At 41.5% G+C, this 23,935-nt stretch overlaps 2 protein-coding genes across 5 annotated transcripts in view; one reads left to right on the plus strand and one right to left on the minus strand.

Annotated features, from left to right (window-relative positions):
- The first annotated feature begins 834 nt into the window (after nucleotides 1-834).
- Nucleotides 835-21,610, plus strand: LOC108681830 (ankyrin repeat domain-containing protein 17). Of its 4 annotated transcripts, none has more exons than XM_018170903.2 (17): nucleotides 835-1,172; nucleotides 5,062-5,302; nucleotides 5,653-5,816; nucleotides 6,299-6,424; nucleotides 6,658-6,831; nucleotides 7,336-7,560; nucleotides 7,899-8,121; nucleotides 8,404-8,957; nucleotides 9,317-9,488; nucleotides 10,362-10,819; nucleotides 10,935-12,992; nucleotides 13,274-13,646; nucleotides 14,070-14,233; nucleotides 15,094-15,450; nucleotides 15,656-15,831; nucleotides 16,033-20,044; nucleotides 20,244-21,610. In XM_018170903.2, the coding sequence occupies exons 1-17, from the start codon at nucleotides 978-980 to the stop codon at nucleotides 20,274-20,276; spliced, it is 9,705 nt and encodes a 3,234-aa protein (XP_018026392.1). In that variant the 5' UTR covers nucleotides 835-977; the 3' UTR covers nucleotides 20,277-21,610. The 4 variants fall into 4 exon arrangements, with proteins under 4 accessions (XP_018026392.1, XP_018026394.1, XP_018026393.1 ...); XM_018170905.2 differs by having other exon boundaries at nucleotides 10,938-12,992; XM_018170904.2 differs by having other exon boundaries at nucleotides 5,656-5,816.
- A 58-nt stretch (nucleotides 21,611-21,668) lies between these two features.
- LOC108681827 (phosphatidylinositol 4-kinase alpha) overlaps nucleotides 21,669-23,935 on the minus strand; it is a 33,930-nt gene continuing 31,663 nt past the window's right edge. The window contains exon 31 of the mRNA XM_018170899.2: nucleotides 21,669-23,456. Within this exon, the coding sequence (XP_018026388.1) occupies nucleotides 22,587-23,456 (870 nt within the window). The 3' untranslated portion in view covers nucleotides 21,669-22,586. The remainder of the gene's footprint in view (nucleotides 23,457-23,935) is intronic.

A 23,935-nucleotide genomic window follows, 5' to 3' on the forward strand; every position in this document is an offset into this window, starting at 1 on the left:
CTTCAACGGGAACAAAAAGCTTCAGTGATTAATATCTGATTGATATCATATTGTTTTTTATTATTATTGTTTTTTATTATTATATTGTTTATTGTGTAGGCCACCATCAGAGGCGTTAAGGTCGGAGCCCTGATCATTGACATGAAACCATTCCTTGTTTTTAATTAATAAAATTAATTCCCTTTATGTTGGAATGGTGAGTGTGGGTGGCCTTTAAAAAAATTATTCCACTTGCATAGATTGATTGATTTGAGCAAACATAGATTAATTGATATGATCAAACAAAGATTAATTAATATGATCAACATAGATTAATTGATTTGATCACACACTGTTTATTTTTTTGTATATACAAGATCGAATTAATGTACTTAACCTATTAATGTAAATTATAAACTTGCCTAAGCCTCTCACTTGCAACCAATTAAATTTCTTTTGCTGCATATTATGCGAAATATATGGAGGTATAGTCGTTCAAATATGAATTTTGCTTCGTAAAGAGAGTAATAAACAAGTTAAATAATACTTAATACATCTAAAAATGGAAGAAGCCAACCGAAAGCACTCCTTGGATAAATTTTATGGGAACGTAGGATAATAGCAAAAACGATGAGGGGTTTCGCCGAGACGTACCTTGAGCTCTCTAAAGTACACCAAGTTTGTTTGAAATAAATAAATAAAATTCAAATCAATGCAACTGTAAGGTAAGGAATGCTGAAAATATAAAATTCTCCAATAATTTAGAATACATTTGAAAATCTCTGCCTTAAACGTATAAATCGATGCTATCATCTAACTCTCGAAAAGTATTGGAACTCGTGATCCGGGACTTCGTTGATCTGATGGTGTTCATGGTGGCATGTGCCGACTTAGACACGTATTACGTAAAATTGAAATGATCTTTTAAATAGATGGCTTCAGTAATGTTTCGGCTCAGCTTTTGAGGCCAATTCGTGCGTTATTATTCATTTGATAAGATGCAGGATGTAGCAAAAGTAAGCGTGTCTGACAGCGAAAAGGAGACACAATCCAGTCTTAATTCAGACTGCAACTCAATAGTGGCATCCGACACAAGCAGTCGAAATACGAATAAACACCCAACATTTGCCCAACTAGATGATAAATGCTCATCATCAGCCGAGTCAGAAAGTGAAGACGAAGACATTTCAGAGGTAAAATGTCGTATTGTTGGTGTAATATATTGCCGATTTCTCTTGTCGCCATTGCGTGTGCCACATGTTGCTGGATCCCCACCCTCTTATTCGACCAACTTCCGTCATTTACGTATTTTAATTATTGCAAGTTGTCTTACTCGTGATGTGTACCCATATATCTAAAGCTCAATTTACGAGCGTATTGTATAATTGTGTCGTAATTTTTTTAACGTATCTTTTCCTCCTAAATATCGATTGTAACGATTTCTGATCTAGCTAGTTTTCCAATACAATTTAGGCCTTAGGTACCTAAATAACCTAATAATACTGTTAGGCTAACCGTTTTTCTTTTCCCCTGTTCTAAATTTTGATACATATATTTTGTGCAAACTTGCTAGGTTTCTCATCAATATTTTAATTTATTTGTGAATTTTATGGTCATTTGTGCCCATTCGATTAGAGTTTTTGTAACATTGGAACTGGGTGATTTGTGATTGTGAAATATTTACTTTTTTTCATTAGATAGCTATCCTTTTATATTATGGCTGATCCTAGCCTTGATTCAAGTATCAAAATCAGCAATAACAATCCAGCTCAGGTGAGGGGTCACTGGCTCTTTTCAACAACTTAGCCAATTTGTTAAGGGAATGTCCAGTTCTAGCCTTTCAGGTTTTTCAATTAAATTTATTATTAATTGTAGATAGTACTAGACAGTAGGTAGATGCATAATTATTTATTACCATACAACAATTCCACACTTTCAATTTGTTATTAATTTTATTTAGCACAAATAGGCTACTGTAATCTACCAAGTGGCAAGTACCAACTTACCAAGTTAGAAAAGTCCTACTTTTTACTGAAATACCACAGCTCTAGTATAAAAAATTTTGGTAAGTATAAAATCTCATGGCTCTAATGTCATGTATTTTTGTTTGATTGAAAAAATTGCAGCTTACACTTTGCAACATAGTGGCAAAGCAGAAAGTTTTTTAGACTCTCTTTCAAGTTCATTTTTGAGTTCTATATGTAGACCAGTAAAGTATCCTCGATACCTGCATTATCATACATAAGAAATTGGTATAAATCTTGAGTTATTGAGGAAATTAAAAATGAACCAATTCCAAAAAAGCTCTGGTTTGCCACTATGCTTTGCAAACAGGTCGTTTTATAAAATTTTCAACTTCCACAATCTGTAGTATTTGAACGCTTCTACCAAAATATCATGTAGAATGTAATGATACCAAGTTAATTAAAAACGTTTTGTTGAAGATTGCATAGTTGTGGTCATGTCAGACTAGCAGAGTGTTCAGACTGCATTATAATGTGTTCAGTTGCCATTAAAGCAAAGACAAATGTTATGGTGGCTGTTTGACTATTTTTAGGGTAAAATTAGAGATTTGGGGTAACATGTGGGCAAGATCTTGTAGAAAAGTTTGCAGCTTGTAAATGGCTCTTCATGGCCAAGATAGAAAATTCACGGCTCAAAGAAATGGAATCATGACTGGCAAATCCATAAAACCATGGCTCAAAAAATCCAGTTGCAACTCTGCAGGCATGAGTCGTGACTCCAGTCGTAACTCATGCCTGTAATCTACTATCTAAAATACATTGTATTCAAAGTGATTTTCAATTTTGATTGTCAATTTATCAGATCTACTTCATGTAGGTACTACAAGCCAATAATAAATGTTCTAGTGTTGTTTTATGATCCATCAAAATTGATTAGTTTTATATTTTTCAACTGGATATACATTGTGGACTGCATATACATTTTTGACTGGATATACATTGTTGTAGTAAATCCTTGTTGCTTCTTATATGGTGGAGATCTAATCTTGCTTTAGGTGTGACATATATCTACTCTCCAAGCTGCAATCAGAGCATCCATGGCTTTCTTTTAGCTGTGAAATTTAAACCAGGAGAATTATCTCCTATCTTCTTGTCAAACAAAAGTGTATATATAATCTAGCTGAAATATTCAAAAGTTATGAAATACATATCACTTGGAGGTTGAGAATTTAGTCAGTAAAAAGCAAGAATTTTCATACTTTATTTTCTGTCATGGTATGTGGAATTATCATCTGAAGAATCAAACACAAGCTCCCAATGATTGAGTCAGAACTTTTTGTGACTTTGGACAGTTTCATTCCAGCCCATGGCCAAGATGAGAAAAATGAAATTTTTACTGACATTTATTTCTTGTCAGTTTTCACATGTATATGTTGATTTTTAAATCTCTTGGCATAATTATTATTTATATAACAGTTTCATACAAGATGAATATAATGTGCCTGCCCAAACCTTAGCTCCACAAATTTTAGAAAATTAACAGTTGTTGCTGAAAAAATTTTTATTTCCCAGTAAGTGGGTCTCTTTCCCATGGCCCTTGCCTTGTTTGTTAGATAAAAATTGAGAAGCTAGCAGATGCAATTCTTGTAAACTTGCCATAAAACAACAATAACGACCAATTTCATGGAAAATCCTGGAAAGCTTTTACCTTAATATAGTATGTTATGCCATAAAATATAAACATCTCTTATTTCAACATGGCATCTCAACATGAATTCAGCTTTTATGTGTAATTGCTGTATTATTTATGGGTCAAAATCAATCATAGTTGATGAGTTCCATATTTATTTGTAGTAATTATAGAGCATTGTTATCTGTACTGACCATTAGCCATTTTAATCATAAATTGGAGAAGAGTAATTAGCACGGCCTCTGTCTGTTTTATATGTGTATTTACATATATAATATTAGTCTATTTATAAATGATGTTTTTATTAAATAAATTTTACTATCTGTTTTATGCTAAGTTAAGATTGATGCAAATATGGCCAATCTTATGTTTATAAATGATGAGGGTAATGAAATCTGAGACAAATATAGGAATCTGTTGATTTACAAATGAACTGTCCATAAAATTAGCTATAATATCATTATATATGTTTGCACAAATTGTTCTCAGTAAAAGTACCATCAAATTTGGTGTTGCGTTCTGTTTGTCTAAAATTTGTACTCAATGAATTTTTTGGATTTTTTATTCATGCTATTTGTCTTCAGTCAAAACATCCCTAATGAGGGTCTATTTAAGGCTGCAAGGAAGAGTGAAATCAAGAATGATGGTGAAATGAAAAAAAAACTCACAAACAAAGGTAAAATAAAAAAAAAATGTAGAAGCTAAAAAATCACCATTTGGTAGTTAGGAATGTATATTCAAAATTTCGTTCAAATCTGTTCAGTAGTTTGGAAGAAATTTTTTGTTCACTGCGAATTTTGGCCTGTTTTGCAAATTTTGGCCTGTAACTCACAAGTGAAGGCAAAATTAAAAAAAATTACAAGCTAAACATCACCGTATGTTCTGTTGAAGACATGTACTAAGTTTCATTGAGTTGCGTTCATTAGTTTGGGAGATATTACTTGATAATTGAATTTGGAGATTGGTTGTGAGACCGGCCACGAGTTTGGCTGTAAATTCGCCCGAGACATCCTAGGTTTCTTGTGCTGAAACAGTTAAAACATCTGAAAAACATATTGGGTCACTAAATGGGGTTCTATTGGTGAAATACACATTTGTGTTTAAACTTTATCTTATAAAATTGCAGCATACTAAATTTCAAGAAAGAGGCATATGTCTGTGGGGGGCGCTAAAAATTCAGTAGGGAGCCAAAGGGGGCGCTAGCCTGAAAAAGTTTGGGAACCACTGATTAAGGCATATGATTGCTGGATATCAAAGTCATTCTGGTAGCTAAAGTTATCTTCCACTAGCCATAGTCTTCCAGTTTAGAGTGATGAATTTCATTTGTAATTTAATACTGCATTTGCTTAATGAGAAACGTGTTTTTGGCAAGTTTATTCCTAATGATTTAAAGCTATATCTCTTAGTCAAATGAATCTTTGTGTGCAGGTGGAGTCCTTTGTTCTTGGAGACGCTGAAGAAGAAGTTGTTGTGGCCAGTCTAGACAATCAATTTCTACGAACTGCTGCTGCCGCCGCTGCTGCTGCTGGAGGTTCCTCTGCTGCAAGAGAACTTGTTGTGGGACTTGAGGCTGCTGTGGCTGCTGCTGGTGTGGGTGACGCTGCTCCTCAGGGCTCGCACTTTGACCCCGAAACCCAGGCTCGACTAGTAGCTCTGCTAGAAGCAGCTGGTAATTCACGTCTCTTAGTTATATTAAATTTGGAATCTCTCCTTTTGTCATATGTAATTGTTATGATTTAGATGCTTATGTTTTTTCTACAACATATTCATTGAAGAAAATTTCTGGTTATTGTTCTATGTAAAAGTTAAGAAATGATAAAATTTGGTATTATTGTCCACGTTCTTGATGGTAGATGATACTTATTCCTTTTAATATTTTGCACCATTTTTCTGCTAAAAGTATTTCAATATTAAGAAGTGGCTAGATGGTGGTGTTGGAAGATGCCTGAGATGAATTGTTTGGAATGCCTGTTATTAAGTAAGCTGCTTGAACTGGAATGAATGTTGCTATTTTGGAAGCAGGTGGTTGTGCAGGACGCAGCTTAGTGGAAGCTTGCAGTGACGGTGACGTTTTGGCAGTGCGGCGTTTGCTGGATGAGGGTCGGTCTGTGCACGAAACCACAGAAGAGGGAGAGTCTCTTCTGTCGCTCGCTTGCAGTGCTGGCTACTACGATCTGGCTCAGGTCCTTGCTCGACTTAATGACTAAGTATTACTATCTAATTTTCATAATTCTGACAATCTTGTTCAATTCTGACAATTATTTGTTTGCATATTCCAACTGGGGATAGCAGTAGGATCTAGGAAACAGTTGAATTTAGCCTCTTGGCTATCAGAATTGAAACGGTGATCAAACTTCTGTTGATGTTAAGAGAGTAAAGAAGTTTAATTTTTCCATCGATTGATGAGATGCAGGACCCAGGCTAAGCAGTTGTGCTAACAGGAAAAAAGGAACGTGTATATATAATTGATGAAATATCTTTCATAAATTCATTCTCTTTAATGTTTCAAATTTCTGATGGCTTGGTTCACCTACCATTGGTATGATGCAATGGTAGCTGAAAAATTCTAACTTAGTTTCAAGTTCAGAATTTTTTGAAGCCTTGTTGAATTTCAGGACGAGCCCTGTGTTTTGTTTACGTATTTTACCATTGGATCTGTGTGCAGGTCTTGCTGGCAATGCGAGCCAATGTCGAGGACCGTGGCTTTAAGGGGGACTGCACTCCTCTGATGGAGGCAGCATCTGCCGGCCATGCTGATATTGTGCGACTACTCCTCAGCCATAATGCTGAGGTCTGTTTTTTTTTTTTTACACATCTCACCCCCCTTCTGTCATATTGGTATCATTTACCTGCAGAATTTTGTCAATGAGAGCCAAGTTTAAATTTCATTAGGGATTGCAACCAAATCACCAATTGCTTAAATTATGTTAGTCTGGGTTATCTACTTCTCTGATGGCACTGTGCCATCTCAACATGAAACAATTTGGAAGGTTTTAATTTCAACATTCTACTAATTCTCTGCAGGTGAACGCACAATCATCCTCGGGAAACACACCGCTGATGTATGCATGTGCTGCTGGCCACACAGAGGTCGTGAAGCTCCTTCTTGAACACAACGCTAATGTCGAGGACCACAATGAGAACGGCCACACACCACTCATGGAGGCCGCCTCTGCTGGACATGTAGAAGTGGCGCAGGTGCGACTTACATTAATTATGAGGATATCTACCTTCAATACCACATAGTCTGACCTCAGCAAATATTGTGCTCAATTTTCCTTTGCAAATAAAAAAACATAAAATACTAGTCAGGTAAATGATTGATTGGGTTTGATTTCCACACACTAACCACAATCCTATTTAGATCTTGTTCTAATCTTGTAGTTTCGTAAAATAAAATGAATTGTATCTAATTAAGGCCTGCGTGATGAGCTCTGTGTCGACTGGAGTGGCAAGGACGTTAGGGTGGTTGTAGCCAAGCGTCTTGTGAATAGTAAGATTTAGCTTGGTGTTTAGGGAGGAAGATATGGTCATAGATTTTATATTTTGTGGTGGCTTATTGCTGTTCAGGTTTTGCTCATGTGTGCTAAAGAAGTAAAAATATTACATTGTGTGCGTTGCTTGCCAATTTCATCATAACTAAGAATATTATTAATAAAAAGAGGTATTTTGTAATTAATCTCTGAATGGTTGTTCACTTAGCTGCTGCTGGAAGAAGGCGCTGGCATCAACACTTCAAGTGACGAGTTCAAGGAATCAGCCCTGACGCTCGCCTGCTACAAGGGCCACATGCAGATGGTAGAGTTCCTGCTAGATGCTGGTGCTGACCAGGAGCACAAGACTGATGAGATGCACACGGCTCTCATGGAGGCCTGCATGGACGGCCACGTCGAGGTCGCAAAACTGCTTCTAGACCACGGCGCGCAGGTGAATAATAAAATACCTTATCATAATTCATACCTTCATCAGTTTTGGGGCATGCAAGCTCTATTTATATTGAGTTCTCGACTTCAAACTCCAGAAATTGGTATTTAAAACCAGCTTTTATTGACGAATCTTCTCCCAATTTTCTATCTATCGGTATTGATGATGAACTAGAATTCTTGCCAGATCTTCCACTATCATGACTATTATATACGGATGTAAAATTTCCTCATTTCCTAAATTACTCGTTCTATTAATATTTAAGTGAACATGCTGACCAAAAATGTAATGTGTACTCATTGTTTTATCTCTTTTCTTTACTAACAGTGTTTTATTTTAAGGTTAACATGCCGGCTGACAGTTTTGAAAGCCCCCTGACCCTCGCCGCGTGCGGTGGCCACACCGTGCTCGCTCACCTGCTCTTGGAGCGTGGCGCTAACATAGAGGAAGTCAATGACGAAGGCTATACTCCACTCATGGAGGCGGCTAGGGAGGGGCATGAAGATATGGTCAGACTCCTCCTTAAATTGAAGATCAGGGATAAGGGCAATAAAAAATCACCAGGTTGGTTGAATGGTTCATGTGTAATCAATTCATTCACTACGCAAGCATATTCTTGTTTGTCACATGTTCATGTTATGCATTATTTGAATCTATATAGTTGACATGATTTTTAGCAGCATAAATTTAATTGCTTATTTTTTACTTGGTCCCCAAGCAGCCGAAAACATCTATGAAAAAGGCAGAATTCATAGCCTTAATCATCAAGACTAGTTGCATGCTGAAGTTTTAGAATGCAAAAATTTTAAATGTGTGGAATTAAGAGTTCTGGAACTTGTTCTACAGAATCTCAGTTACCAAAATTGCGGGCATCAATCCCTGCTGCCAAAGTCAATGTTCAGACGGAAGAAACTCAAGAGACTGCACTCACCTTGGCTTGCTGCGGGGGCTTCAAGGAAGTGGCGCAAATCTTAGTTTCTCAAGGAGCAGATTTGGAATTGGGAGCTTCTACGCCACTCATTGAAGCTGCTCAAGAAGGGCACCGAGATCTGGTCGAATTTTTGCTTAGTAAAAGAGCTAATGTGAATGCACAGACCTCAACGGGTGACACCGCTCTGACGTACGCGTGCGAAAATGGACACACATCCGTGGTCGACGTTCTGCTGCGTGCTGGAGCAGATCTTGAGCACCAAAGTGAGGGAGGACGCACACCTTTAATGAAGGCTTGCCGCGCTGGTCATCTGTGCACAGTTCAGTTCCTATTGCTGAAGGGAGCGCAAGTAAATCGTTCCACCTCCGAGAACGACCACACGCCTCTCAGCCTTGCCTGTGGAGGAGGTCACCTTAAAATTGTTGACCTCTTGTTGACATACGGCGCTGATCCGACTCACGTCTTGAAGGTGAGGTGGAGCGTTTCTAGCTACGTTCGCGCCCAAGCCAAGTTGTACCTCATTTACATCCAAGCCAAGTCAAGACTCATTAGCTGTGTTTACTCACATTCTTCAGTTTTTGCCGCAAAACGCCGTGCAGTTTTCTTTTAATCTGTATCCCTGAATTTTGTTTGATGTACTCTAATAATAAAATCGTAAATATTTGAATTATTTTGCAGTCGATTACTGTTCTTACCGATTGAAACCAAATTTATCTTCATTCATTTATTCATCTTCATCCATTTAATTCTTAACGTCTCCTTAAATATTTGTGCCAAGAAAAGCTAGAAAAATTCCACCATGGTGTCCTTACTTTGTATTTATGACAGGACAACTGCACGATGGTGATGGAGGCTGCAAAGGGTGGCCACACGGCCGTGGTGCGGCTGCTGCTCGAGTATCCGAATAATGTGGGGCACGTCAGTGCACAGGTCGCTCCTGGGGCTGCGCTCACCGGGCTGTCTAGCCTCCCTCCTTCTGATCAGCTGTCTGCTGCTCACGGTGAGCACTGCTTTATGCTCTGATGAGCTGTCTGCTGCTCACGGTGAGAGCTCCTTTATGCTCTGATGAATTGCGAATGTCCTGAAAAAAATTGAATTCTTTGTAATTGAGAAGAAAACTTATGCCAAATATACTGAGGACTGAGGAGTTAGGTGTTCATTTGGCTGATGCATAGTGCGGTCCTCTATAGAAAACCTACTTTGATTTTGGTCTGATAAAGTTACTAATTACATGTTGTTTAAAATAGAGCCTTAACCTGCTCTGTAGTCATTAAAGATATACCGCAACGATGTGACAGAGTACGTAATTCTATCCTCTTTTATGGCTGGTGTGGGAGGGTTCGAATAAAATATATCGCAATTTGCAATACTTTGAGTGGGATTAGATTTTTCCCTTTATTAATTTACCTTACCTGGATGAAATGAATTTTCGGTATTGCGCCCATGCTTGGTGATTTTACTCCACTTTGTACTTGACTTTATTTGCCGGTTATTCATCGTTTCCTCCTCTCCAATTTAGGCAGACAGTGTGAGATGTAAATTCGAATTCGGTATTTTTGAACACACATGTGCTTCCAGCCGCTCTAATATCCCCTTAAGTCTTCCTTGTCCTCCCTTCGCACTAACAGAAATGCTTCTCTACAGAAAATTGTCACTCAAAATTTCTCTAACCTGATCTATTTCAGTATTTAGTAATTATACATTCACGAAACTCGTCTCATTATTACCGAGTTATTGCCATTTATATCTAGGACCAGCTTCATGATTAACTCACAGGTCTACTTAAATTCATCCATTTTGACCTACTCAAAGATCAAATGTGATTATTAATCAATTTCCAAGCCATGAAATATTTTAATGTTTCTTCTGATAGTTGGTTGTGGCGGGGACTCGTGCCTTGCACCAAGCACCACCGCGAGCACCATAAGTCACATGAATTGTAGTGGCAGCACCTGCCGGCTTCCTCCTCCCCTGCCTTCAGTGCCTTCCTCGGCGGAAAGTATGGAGTCCAATTTTAGTGGTACTGCAAGCGGGAACTCCAGCGTGGGCACGCACTGCAGCACATCCAAGTGCTCCGTGAATGATAAAGGAACTAACGCCTCGGTGGCAGAGGCCATGGCAACTGCTTACGCACTCGGTGTTTCCTATGCCATATCTTCAGCCACCAACACCCCTGCGGTATTTTCTACGACGCCCAACACGAACTTTGCATACACACCGGCAGTTGTTGCAGCAGCTAAGCCTGTGGTACGCCCAGCCAACCCTACCAATAAGGCTAAGAAGCAACAAAAAACGCCAAATAATCCCGCCTCATCGGCTGTCTCCGTACAGGTTAGTGTCTTTCATCACTAGAATGAAATCTATTCTCTCATTTGTTCAATATTCAAGTGTAATATTTATAATGCTTGAATTTTATGTTAAATTGAGTAACCATTTAAATTTTCAGCAGCAAACTAAATTAATTGAAGAGCTTCATCGAGTGGAGCAGAGGCTTGAGAAGCATGTCAAGCTACAGCACCAGCCATGTCATGAACATGCAAAGCTGAGGGCTCAACAGCCATGTCATGAACAAGCAAAGCTTGAGGAAAAGTTGGAGACAGTGGAAATGATTCAGCAACGAATTGACGAGAATACGCACGCTCTCTCAAGGGATGTAGATGAGCTAATGCAGGCTATGGACAATATTTCTAGCTCGTGCAGCAACAGCTCCGTGAGTGACTCGACAAGTAGCAGTGACAGTGCCGTCAGTGCTATTGGTGTCGATTGTAACGTTTCAACCTCGATGAGCAGTGCTTTGCAATTCCAGTCATCTCCTTTGCACTCACTAGCCTCCCTTGCCACGCATACTGTTGAGACCCAAACTGGCAGCTTTATTCCCTCTCATAACTGGATGGTTGTGCCTGGTGTGGTGCCGGCCGGTGTCATACCGGGTGTTGTGCCGACACTTGGCATCCATTCCTCTGCAGGAAGTGGCTCCATCACGACTCCTGAGCCCATTTATTCTCCCTCACAATCCGGCTTGACATCTGTTGGTAGCATCACTCCGACCTTACCTCTGAGTCTTGCCGTTGAAGGTTGTTCTATGGGGTTGGCCGCCACTCCAAACGTTTCATTGGCATCACTGGCATCGACTGCCCTGTGTCATCCTGACTCTCAACTAACTCAACCTCCTCCCTGCTTTATGCCGACCTCACCTGCTGCAAACGCCATCCCGCAAACAGTTCCTCCTCCACATTACACCACCACAACTACCGTGCCCGTCTCGGAAAGGAAGATTATGGTTCCATCTTCGAAGAAGAACGACCGTAAGAAACAAATAAAACAACAGCAACTGCTTCAAATGCAAATTCAGCAGCAACAGCAGCAAATGCAACACCAAACGCAAGCTAAGGGCGCATCGCCTGTTATTTCAAATAAAAGTGCAGCTGGCTGCTTTGCTTCCCCTCCTTGCTCCAGCCACGGGAGTGCCTTGTCATCAGTTGTTGGTGGCAACAATATCAACTCCAATAATGTCTCTTCAATTACTGGTAGCGCGAAACCTCGGGGTGATAACAAGCGCAGTGTGCCCATTGACTGTGATTGCGGCATGCCTCATCCCAATAACCCCGTCTCGTCACTGGCAAGCATAATGTCGGATGATTTGCTTCTAACTCACAAGATTCCTGCAGGTCTTTTCCAGCAACAAACCAGCGTTCCAACGTCTGGTGTCTCTAGTGTTTCTTCTATGAAGCCAGAAGTTCGGCAATTTCTCGTGCAACAACAGGATCACATGCAGGGAGCCAGTAATGTTTCTAAGAATGCACCAATGAATGTTCCGTGCAGTCAGTCCTTTCCTTCGGTAATACCTAACAAGAACTCGCAGACTAATCTGTCTCATTCTATTCAGTCATGTGGGTTACAGTCATGCGTTCAGTCTTGCCAAGGTGTTGCAGATCAATCACAAGGCGTTGTGGGCGCTATGCAAGTAGGCGCGCTTCAGTCTGCAGTTCAACCTAATCCTTATTCCCAAGCTGCTCCCCAAGGCAGTAATAAGAAAACCAAGAAACAACCCAGAAATCCTTCTAAGCTTGAACGAGAGACGAGACTACAGCACCAACAGCAACAAGATCAGTTGCAGCACCAACAAATTCATCACCAAATCCTGCAACGCCAGCAGCAACTACAAGCACAACAGCAGCAGCACCTGCATCATCATCACGATCAGGAACAGCTGCAGCAGCTACAGCTGCAACACCAACTAGCTGCTGCTCAGGTTCTTGCAAACAATCAAACTGTAGACAGCAACGGAGGACTCATTTACAACAACTCCTTATCATCAGTGACAGCAATTGGTCATGATGGAGGTGTTGCGTGTGCTAGCGGTACATGTAACCTGGCAGCGAATGTGGGCGCTCTTCACCATGGCCTATCAATGAACGAGGCCGCCTCATTGCTGTTGGATGCCGATCCTGCTACAGCCGCCAAAGTCATAATGGCTCGATGCCCCGAACTCGCATCTCCTCAAGTGAGCCTACCTTTAATATACCTTAAGAAATTTAGATATATTTTTTGCATGAATTTAATTGAACGGTTGTAGAGTGTAAAAAGCAATTACAAATCTCAGGATATTTATTTATAACTAAATGTTTCAATTATTGACGAAATGATGACAATTTGCTGAGTGATTTTTGGCTGATTCCAAGCCACTTTTTCCATCAGATTGCTTATATTGTTCATAATCTACCGAATGGATTTGTTTACTAGTGTTGTCTCCATTTCATTCTTTGATTACCATTGACAACGCAGGTGTCACTGGACAACACCCTAGGGGAGCCTCATCTTACGACCGAAGAGTTCCACCAGATGCAGCAGCGTGTAGCCACTCTAGCTGTTGGGTCCACGGGCTCGACTGCAGAGTACTTACCTGCTGACGGTGTTTGCACCCCAGAGTACGCCTTAACGGGCGCTGATGTGCATCCCGTCGTGGGATGCAGAACTCCCGAATTGTGCCCGGCTCAATACAACGCTGCTACCGCGGGTATACCTCCTCAGGCGCTCAGCAATGTGGTGGAGGTCGATGCCGCGACTGACAGCAACCGTGACACGGCTCTCACCCTTGCCTGTGCTGGCGGATATGACGAGCTAGTCCGGCTTCTACTCAGCCGAGGCGCAAATATTGGTCAGTTCAATTTTGGGTATTGTATTAATATTTGGTGAAAAATTTTGCTATTTGTTAGCCCAATAAAAATTGACTGTTACTCAAGTTACCAGGGCTTGAGTGTTACTAATAGCACTGATGATTAATGTTGACGAAGGTTTAATATCAGTTAGCTACCTTGGTAAGGTATTGTTGCCACAAGTTTAATCGGAAAAATTCTTATGGGTCACTCAAACATTTACGTATCGCTGTAAAATCGTCGTGAATATTTTCATATTAAAGATTATCTGCCATACTATTATTTGATATGACACTCGAGTACCGTATCGTAATTGTTACCTATTGTGTAGGGAATTCTTTGCATTTTTTGCTCTAAGTCTACAATCCATCTCGCAAATTTTATCGACCAGGACTTAAACTATTTGCCACGATCATTCTTCACAGAGCACCGTGACAAGAAGGGCTTCACGCCCCTGATATTGGCGGCGACAGCAGGTAATGTCAAGGTAGTCGAGACGTTGCTTGTTCACGGCGCCAACATCGAGGCTCAGTCGGAGCGCACCAAAGACACGCCGCTCTCGCTTGCTTGCTCCGGAGGAAGGTTTGAGGTTAGCTTTGATTTATCCGAAATAACTTTTCATGTGTACTAATAAACTGGGGAATTGTCCAACTTGCGAATTAATTTAATTAAGCATAAGTATTTTACATACGCACAGGTACATGATCATTCAACTTGGGAAGTAACCGAGCGAGTTGGAAGTTCATGGTCATATGAGAAGCAATGAGTCACTTGACGACGTAGAAATATCACTGGTTGTCTGTCTGAAGAAGAGGAATCAATATTACTCCTCTAAGATAACTACTCATTATAAAGTTTATATTATTTGACGAGTACTACATAGGATTTTTTGTACTGGTCAAATTTGAATGGTTCGATTATAAACTTTTCTACAAATAATTTGCAATGAAGTCAAATTCACACTAATGCATGGATTCAGATGTGACATTTGATTCGTCGACGTAAGTAAAATATTTTTACAAAAGTATAATTTTGTTGAGGCTTTAGAAATACTCATTAATTTTTGACCTGTTCGATCTGATTTCGTTACATCAATCGTATCGAGAGGAGCTCGAATTCCTTTTGCTTACTGGTGTAAGGAAACTAAATTCATGAGGGAACTAAATTCATGAGTTCACTCCAATATTAAACTATTATTGATTTTATACACGTATGACGGACATTATTTTTCTTATGGTATTTTGATCTTTTTGAGTGGGTGATAAAAATGTTAATAGTTAGAATCATAAGTTATTAACCGTTAAACATCCTGACAGTGTGTTATATGTGACAATGTGACTGTGTATTATCGAGAGGTAGTCAGTCAGCTATTTGATCTACTCTTGAGGTTCTGCATAAGTGCAAATGGGATCGTTTGAACATCCGGACTTAATTTCTATTTAATTTCAGGTTGTGGAGCTGTTGCTCAACCGTAGCAGCAACAAGGAACACCGCAACGTCTCTGACTACACTCCCTTGTCTCTGGCTGCATCTGGCGGCTATGTGAACATCATCAAATTACTCCTTGATCACAATGCCGAGATTAACTCCCGCACTGGCAGCAAGTTAGGAATCTCTCCGCTCATGCTCGCTGCCATGAACGGTCATGCAGAAGCCGTTAAGACGCTGCTCAACTCGGGCTCTGATATTAATGCCCAAATTGAAACCAACAGAAATACCGCGCTCACTCTAGCGTGCTTCCAGGGCCGTCACGAGGTCGTATCTCTCCTGCTCGATAGAAAAGCTAATGTCGAGCATCGAGCTAAGGTGAGTGGTACCTGCCAAAGCCACTCGGTAACTTAGATGTCTTATGCTCTATGTTATGTTGCCTGCATCAAGCTAGGGTTGACGGAGTTTTTTTAGACGAGCATGTGATTGTAATGACGTTCAAATCGTTTGTTTGGACTTCAATATTCACGCGACTAGTTATACTGAAGGCGGGTGTCCTCACACGTGTTCTTGTCTTCGGCAGACTGGTTTGACTCCCCTGATGGAGGCAGCGAGCGGCGGCTATGTTGAGGTTGGAGAAGTGCTCATAGCCAAAGGAGCTGACGTCAACGCCCCTCCTGTGCCTTCTTCTCGAGACACGGCGCTCACAATCGCCGCTGACAAGGGTCACGTCAAATTCGTGAAGCTCCTCATTGAGAAGTGAGTTTTTTATAGCCAAGAAATGATTATAAAAACTAGTTATCTCACTCATAGGAAAATGGAAAAGCCATCAGTTTTGAAGTGTAAACATTTCAAAACTGTTAGTCGTCAATTACTTGATGCTGCTTGCTTGTTAATTGAATTTTCTGTTGGATATAATTATGTGATTATTTCATTTTATACTTGAACTTGTCTTTCCAGAGGAGCGCATGTAGAGGTAAAGAACAAGAAGGGGAATTCAGCGATGTGGCTTGCTGCAAACGGAGGCCACTACGAGGTTGTAGAAATGTTATATTCCTCCGGCGCCGACATCGACAGTCAAGACAACCGAAATGTGTCGTGTCTCATGGCGGCATTCAAACGGGCTCATCTGAAAGTCGTCAAGTTTATGGTACGCCACGTGACGCAGTTTCCTTCAGACCAGGAGCTGCAGAGGTACATAGCTACTCTTACCGATGCTGATATGATCAAGAAGTGCCAGGCGTGTCTTGAGCACATCCGAGCCGCCAAGGACAAGCAGGCATTGGAAGCTAACAAGAATGCTTCTAATTTGCTAAAAGAGCTCGAGATTGAGTTGTCTCGAGAAAAATCCAAGAAAGAAGCCGCCAACAGACGCAGACAGAAGAAAAAAGCAAAGAAAAAAGCAACAGAAGAAAAGAAGGAAGAGCAGAAAAAAGTTGTTGATGAAGATGATGAAGACGACGATGAAAAATACGAAGAAGAGGAGGAAGATGACGAAGAAGAGGAAGAAGAAGAAATTGAACCTCCTCCACCGCCTCCAACTTCTCGACAGAAGAAAAACAAGAATAACAACAAAGATGCTCGGCGAATTGATAAAAAGCCTCCTCCAAACAATCCAACAAAAAATGAAAATAAGGATAAGCCGTTGCGTGGCAATAAGAACTCCGAAGAGCGCCTCCTTCCTGACGCTGCTGGGGCCGAGGCCCGCGTTCCACGCGACGAGTGCTGCGGTGCTCCCGAAGAACGAGACAGCGGCATCGACTCCAACAGCCAAACAAGTGCCACCTCTGATACCAAAGTTCAGCAAGACAAAGACACTAAGAATAAGAAGAAGAAAAAGAAGAAAGAGGCCGTTACTTGCACTGTTAGTAACAAAGAGAACTCTTCGAATGCGTCTTCTGCAAAGCAACCATCGAATAATTCTACTGCTGTGGAAAATATTTCTAAGAATTTGAAAAATATTAAACTCAATGAAGTGAATGAAAAAAGCAAGTTATTGACATCACAGAGTAATGGCAAGGAGAATAAAGTTTTGTCTTCGAGCACGAATCATTCTATCCCCTCCCTGTCGTCAAGCAATTTATTTTCTCTTAACAACACATCAGCTAAATCAGGTAGTGGCATTTCAGAATTGGATACTTTCCATGATACTGTGTCAAGTGGCAATGCTGGCGCCGTATCCAGTCGTCTGTCCGAGCTGAACATTTGTGGCAACCACAATCGTAATAATGAGTTCCACGACAGCGTGGCTTCACTAGACACTTTTGGTGAGGCTATGCCACCCATCATCCCTGGTCTCATGTCAACACCTTCAAATGTGCTTGGTGTTTCAGCTCTCAGCCCTAAGAAACTAACCTCAAGAGGACAGGATGGTTGGAAAGAAGTCAATCGGAAAAGCAAGAAAGTAAGCGTAGACAATGCGGCCATAAGTCGCATTATTGGTAGGGGAGGATGCAACATTAATGCTATCCGAGAATATTCAGGTGCTCACATCGAAGTGGAGAAACAAGGTAAAAGCCAAGGGGACAGAATGGTCATCATCCGAGGTTCCACAGAGGCTACCCGCAGAGCTCAGAATTTGATCACGGCTCTAGTCAAAGAACCTGAAAAAGATATATCTGAACTTATCCCTAAAAGCGCGCCTAAACCTTCATCAAAGAATGCCTCTAATGCAACAGCTTCCACCTCCAAGTCGCTTCACGTTCTTCCGCTCTCTGATCTGATCCAAAAGAAACCCATCCCAAATCAAGTTTTAAATGGTAATGGCGCCGCACCAAAATCTCTCTTAAAATCTGCACCTGCTGCACCACCAATTATCAACAGTTGGGCTACGCCTGCCAGTGTTCCATGCACCACAGCTTCGGTGTCTCCCAAGAAAGATTTGATTTCTAAGCAAATACCATCGCTTGTGAGCTCAACAACCAATGGCTTAGCGAATTCAAGTCTAGCTTTTATGGAGTCTGATCGTGCGCTGGTTAGCTGCCCTTCATCCATAAGTTCTGTCAACATTTCAGGAACTCCATTGATGAGCGCTCCTACAATGGCCGCGCGCATCGCTGCGCAGTCTAAATCGCCTGCTGCTCGTCAGCTATTTGGCGGTGATGCTGGTACTGCAGTCTCTTCAGTTCCCACGGTTGCTAAATTGAACACATCTCAGCAACAATTAGGATCAATGGTTGCTCAGTCTCTAGCAAATGATACAGCGTGTAGCAAGTCTTTTACGTTGCCTGCGGGTTCTGGAAAACTGCAGCAACAGAGGAAAAATTCACTTCAATCCAATTCGTCTACTACTGGACCGAGTAAAATAGATGCTCCCCAAGACCATCTTATTCAGCAACCCATGCCCATGAAGCCTCCTCAATTCCTCGGCCAGCAAGCTTTGGATCGGGGTTCTCCTGTACCGTCACTGGGCCCGTTATTGACTGAACCTCATATTAATCTTAATATTTTAGACAATGATGTGTCTCAGAACATAAATGGTCCCATCTCGGCTACAAAAGCTCCATCATTCTGCCTGTTTGACACTATGAGCCAAGTTTCTAACAACGTTGTATGGGGTAGCAAAGAGCGCCCGCCGGTGATGTACGAGCCGCTACCGTCAACGCCGGTGGATGCTAGTCGGGCGCCGGGCTATCGAGCTCCTGGTGCTCAGTCGATTTGCAGCAGTAGCAGCATCAGCACTACGATCGCCGTAACAACTTCAAGCGGAAGCGTTGCGCGTAGTGCTCCTGGAACACCAGTGGCTTCGCAAAACGTTCGTGCTGTAACATTGAACTGCAACAGGCAATCTGCAGGTACTCCACCCCCGATGCCAGCTCGGCCTGAGATGTCTCAAGGCTTGCCGTACCCCATCCATACATCCCGCACACCACCACCATCAATGTCATCTCAAATTCGTATGCCAACTGCTTCCATGGCAATGCCTCTAATTCAGCGTTCGTTTACACCACCTGCTTCTATGCCAACTGCTGTGTCTTTGCCTCGCATGCAGAGTGCGCCAGCTAGCACCTTGGCCCCAGGAGGCCCCAGTTCTGTTCGTCCAGATATCAGGCCCATTCGAGCGCCCATGCATCAACCAGGAAACAACCTTGATATTAACTTCATTTATGAGCAGCAGCAACAGTTCCAACAACAACAGTACCATAACATGCAACAGCCACAGCTGCACGCATATTCCTCTTACTCTCAATTGAGTTTGATAAATACTCCTCAGTTCACTACGCCTCAAACAAATACGCAGCATGTTTTCACTTCAAATTTGCCACTTTCAGCAGCTCCTCAAATTCAGAGTAACTTGAATCCCAATGCACCAGATTTCGCCAGTCGCAACAGCAACTTTGTGTCTACATCGTTCTCTCCTCGACCGCAGATGCAGTCACGTCACTTTCAGAACAACACCAGCGTTGGCCCTGTGTGTCCGCCGTTTGTTGGCCTTAATCTCAACTCCATGGATGCGTCAAATCTTTCTGGAGTACCTTATAGTCCATGCGATGTTGCAAGTTTGCTGAAGTCGTGCAATCAAGGAGCTGCCAATTCTGTGAACATATCGCCGCTTCAGCAATCTCCTCACACCTCCACGCCCGGCTCTCCTACGGCAGGAAGCAGCCTCCAGGTGCAGCAGGACGATAGGTTATCAAAATTACGGCCTATTGGCACAGAGCGCGCGCAGAAGCGTTCAGAACGAACAGGTGTTATGGTTCCTCCACCACCTCCTCCACTCAATCCTAACGTTCAAGCTTCGCTTCTACAACACCCTGCGCCTTCTCCACTGTCAATAGCAGCTTCCGCATCATCAGTTGTCGGTGTTGCTAATGCCAATGGATCTGCCGTTCCTGGAGTACCAATGGTTCCCAACTGCGCTGGTCCAGACATGTGGACTTCTTCAACAATGCTCTTGGCTGATGAATCGCCCAATGCTCTATTCATGAGCTCGGCTGACATGGATTTGCAGCAAAATTACTCGAACATGCCAGTGAGTTAAATTAGTAAGAAGTTTTCTTGTGTTGTGCACAAGAGAACGTCTTGACTTAATTCAATTTTATTATGAGGGTTACATCGTTCAGTAATATTATTGCATTATTTTGAAATACGTTGCATTATTCGAATTATTTTTCATCATCCTCGCCTGTACCCTGGACATTCTTTTCTCATGATATTTTCATTGCTTGCAGGTGTGGGCCCACTGGAATGCCAACCTAAATTAAAACACCTGTTACGCTGGAGCTGTGCAAAATAATTGTCACATATGTGACTTTCAACCGAGTCTGTCATCGCTCTTCACGTTCTCGCTGTTTTCGCTCGGTACGATGTCAATGTGATTTGAATGCCGAAGAACGCGCGTTGTTCGCATTTATTTGCGCCGCGTTTCATTGGCTCCCGACTCTAGATTAGCTCCGATACTAAATTGGTACCTTGAATTGAGCATCTCAATGTGCATTAAACAAAATTTGGCGTTTATGGTGCGCCTATAGTATTTTATCAAACTATTTCGTGGTATGTTGCAGATAGCTTGAAAGAAGTTTATGTGTAACATTGATTTTGAATTTTGTAAACAGCTTTCTATTGTAGTTGATAATAATTTGAAAAGTTGCTGTGTTTTTCACCCTGTTATTTTTCTGGACGAGACCGCGGCCTCTATCGCGAGTAGAGCTTGAATATTTGTTTAGTTCAATAGAAACATTTAAGGTATTCTCTAAGACTGATGAATTAAAGAGTCAATTGGCATCACGCGCGACTAGCAAGAGTCTGTATAATAAATGTTGATGTTTATGAAGATTTAAAGGCCAAGTCGTCATTATGCAATGTTGCGTGCTTGGATCGACGGTTCCTAGTTGCTTGTATACTCAGGAGTGGAGGTCTGCAGGCGCTGCATGTGTAGAGAAGGCCTCCCGAGGCGGATCAGGTGGAACGTGTTTGCTTTGGAAAGATGAAGTCGATGCCCTTCTGTGTTAGCTATTGCAATTACAGATTTCAATTCATTGATACATAGACAGAAATTCTGAAAGGTTATTGCTAATTGATACCTATTATTGCTACTACTTGATAAGGTTTAGCCGTGTTTGTGCTCCTTCAAACGATTGCTACATTATCCCCAGTGATAAGGCGTATGCCGTGATCATGAGAAGTTCGTGGATGTTTCGTTCTTCTCGCTGCCGTTTGGTATTGTCAGTCGCTCGGGCTTCGTAGCTTTACGCTTGTGTTTTGGAAGATCGCGTGTGCAGTGAACTCCGCGTTCACAGTAGAAGCGAACAGTCCTGGAGTTCTGCCTGCACTTCAGGGTTGTTGAATGCACCGCGTGAGAGTTTTGCTTCTACACAAGTTTTGCTTTATTTTTATTTCTCTTCAATATGGCCCCCCAATGTTCCATACGCTACATTGTAAGCCTACTTGCGAGGTTATTCCCATGTCTCGAGTTCTCTGCTCAGAGTACGTCGAAGGCTTGCGATTTGACGTATGGTGTGGATGAACCTTGGTGTAATGCTCTCGCTGCTACGCCCTCGTACTATTATAACACGATAATAAAGATTTATCAAGCTGGGGACATGCGTTTCTTTTTTAAGACCATTTAAATCGTTAAAAACTGGTGTGAAACAATGTTTCGTTCAATAATTTACTCTGACAACCATCACACGTAATTTCAACTCGTTTATTCTATTCTCAACAATATAAATATTTCTATATAAAGCAAATTCTTGAATAAACAAACTAAAATATAAAATAGAGGGCAAATTACAAACCAAGACTCTCATACTCTTAGGAAAGGATTCAATAACTTTTTATGCAGATCCTCGCGGATTAAACCTTGAATGGTATTTAACCCTCTTTCTTTACGGACACCTAGAGTGTCAAGGCTACAGGCCCGTAACTCGAGCGTCCGTAGACAAAGAGTAAATGACAGAAACGCTAAAATTGCAACTTCCCATAATGTTAGAAATGATAATTCTTCGCCTACGCGCGCATAGGATTACGAAGCCAAGATTTTTTTGGACTTAGCCAGGTTTCCATTCCCAATCAGACTAGTTTCCAGCACATGATTAAATTATTTTCTTACAGAACATAATTATACAGTGAAATGATTCCTCAGTAGCTGGAAAGACGGCGTTACCCGTCACTGTTAATTCTAAAGTTTTAAGTGAGAGAATTACAAAGGTAAATCGTAAATTCGCATCGAAAATGTAACGAATTTTGCCTTATATACCTCAGACAGTTTCAAAAAGACGAATAGTAGTAATCATATTTTATACACTCGGAAAAGAAAACTAGCACAATCAGAGAACATACACATTACACAAGCTACTTTAAATGCCCACGTATAAGGAAACATGCACCACAATCATAAAAATGTCCAGTGACATCAGTTGGAATGATAAATTTCCTAAGGATACTTCAAGCAACACACTATCATTACTGCCATCACGAACCTTTTCTCGATGCGTTATCAATAATAGACGTACATACTGGATTAGGCGGAATAATTGACATTGAAAGTCGACAGTTATGCTAAATTGGAGTGTTTAGCACGGTATCTGGTTCTGATAATACTGGATCCAGTCGTAAGCAACAGAGCGGGCACTCTTGCAGGAGTTACGTATGACATTCATCATGTAGATTGCAGCCTCCTTCTCAGTAGATGTTGGGCTGAAACGAGGGCGAAGGAACCTGATGGTGTTGCCACGGAAGCAAGGCAGACCAGTGTCCAGCATTAGGGAGACCAGCGAGACTATGGCTTCCCTGTATGGTCTAACTGCCAGATAGCCTTTAATGCAAAGCTCCACGAACCATCGAAAAGGTGCAGCGTCTTGACGACCACCCATTACCATGAACATCTCCTGAGTGAGCTTTATGTCGGGTTCAAACCCAAGGTTGCCACCAGGCGAGCTCTCGAACATGAACCCAAAATCTATATGGATAATATGCCCTTCTTTGTCGAGCATGATGTTGCCATTGTGCCTGTCTTTGATTTGCAAAAGGAATCCCACCAGGCTGTAGGCAGCCATGCTCTTCACGAAGTTGCTGCGAGCAAGCTGGAACTGAGGATTGTTCTCATCTCCGTAGACGCTCCGGAAATATTCGTACAGCCCAGTGTCCGTCGCACGGCCAAGTTGGTCTCGAGATTTTGCGTCGGGCACACATTCTATAACACCGCAGCCAGGCGATGTGGCCACCACGCGGTACGGGAACAAAAACAGATCAAGGCCCACTGTTTGGAAGATATTTTTGAAGAGGGTAATGACTTGCAAAGCTAGCATGTCCTGTCGCACATCATCGCCCACCTTGAATATAGCAGCCTGCCAAAGCTCAGGCCCGACACCCGTTGGGATGGACTGTCCAGCACTGACTGTCATGCCAAGTTTCTCGAGCTCCGTGATGCCACAGCGACTAACCTGTATATAGACTTCAATTGCACACTTTCAGCATTTATAAATATAAGCAAGATTGATTTTAGGCATGTTTTCATAAACTGTAAAGCCACATTAACTATCTGAGATACTTCTGAACTATTCTCATTTTTGAGGTACAGAGGCATTTCTTGCACAAAGACATCTTAAACCTTCATACTTAAATACAGTACATTTGGCTTTTAGCCGAACTCGTTCCTAAATCCGGTTTGCACCATAGCTTATTTATTGTGACACCTGAACTTAACCCTTCGTTTGCAGATTCATTTAAAATCTCGTCGTAACAATATTGTTTCTAGAGGCCAGGGGCCAAACTTTCAAAACTCGCTAAGTGAACGTAATTACTTACGCTCTATTTTCTTGTATATGATTGGTGAATGCTTGAAAGGCCGTCAATGATTGGCTGGTGAACTTACGATCTCTTAACTTTTTTTAAAGTATTGGCCCAGAAACCGTGCTATCAC

This window comes from Hyalella azteca, unplaced genomic scaffold, assembly GCF_000764305.2.
Source record: "Hyalella azteca isolate HAZT.00-mixed unplaced genomic scaffold, Hazt_2.0.2 contig5976, whole genome shotgun sequence".
Taxonomy (NCBI): domain Eukaryota; kingdom Metazoa; phylum Arthropoda; class Malacostraca; order Amphipoda; family Hyalellidae; genus Hyalella; species Hyalella azteca.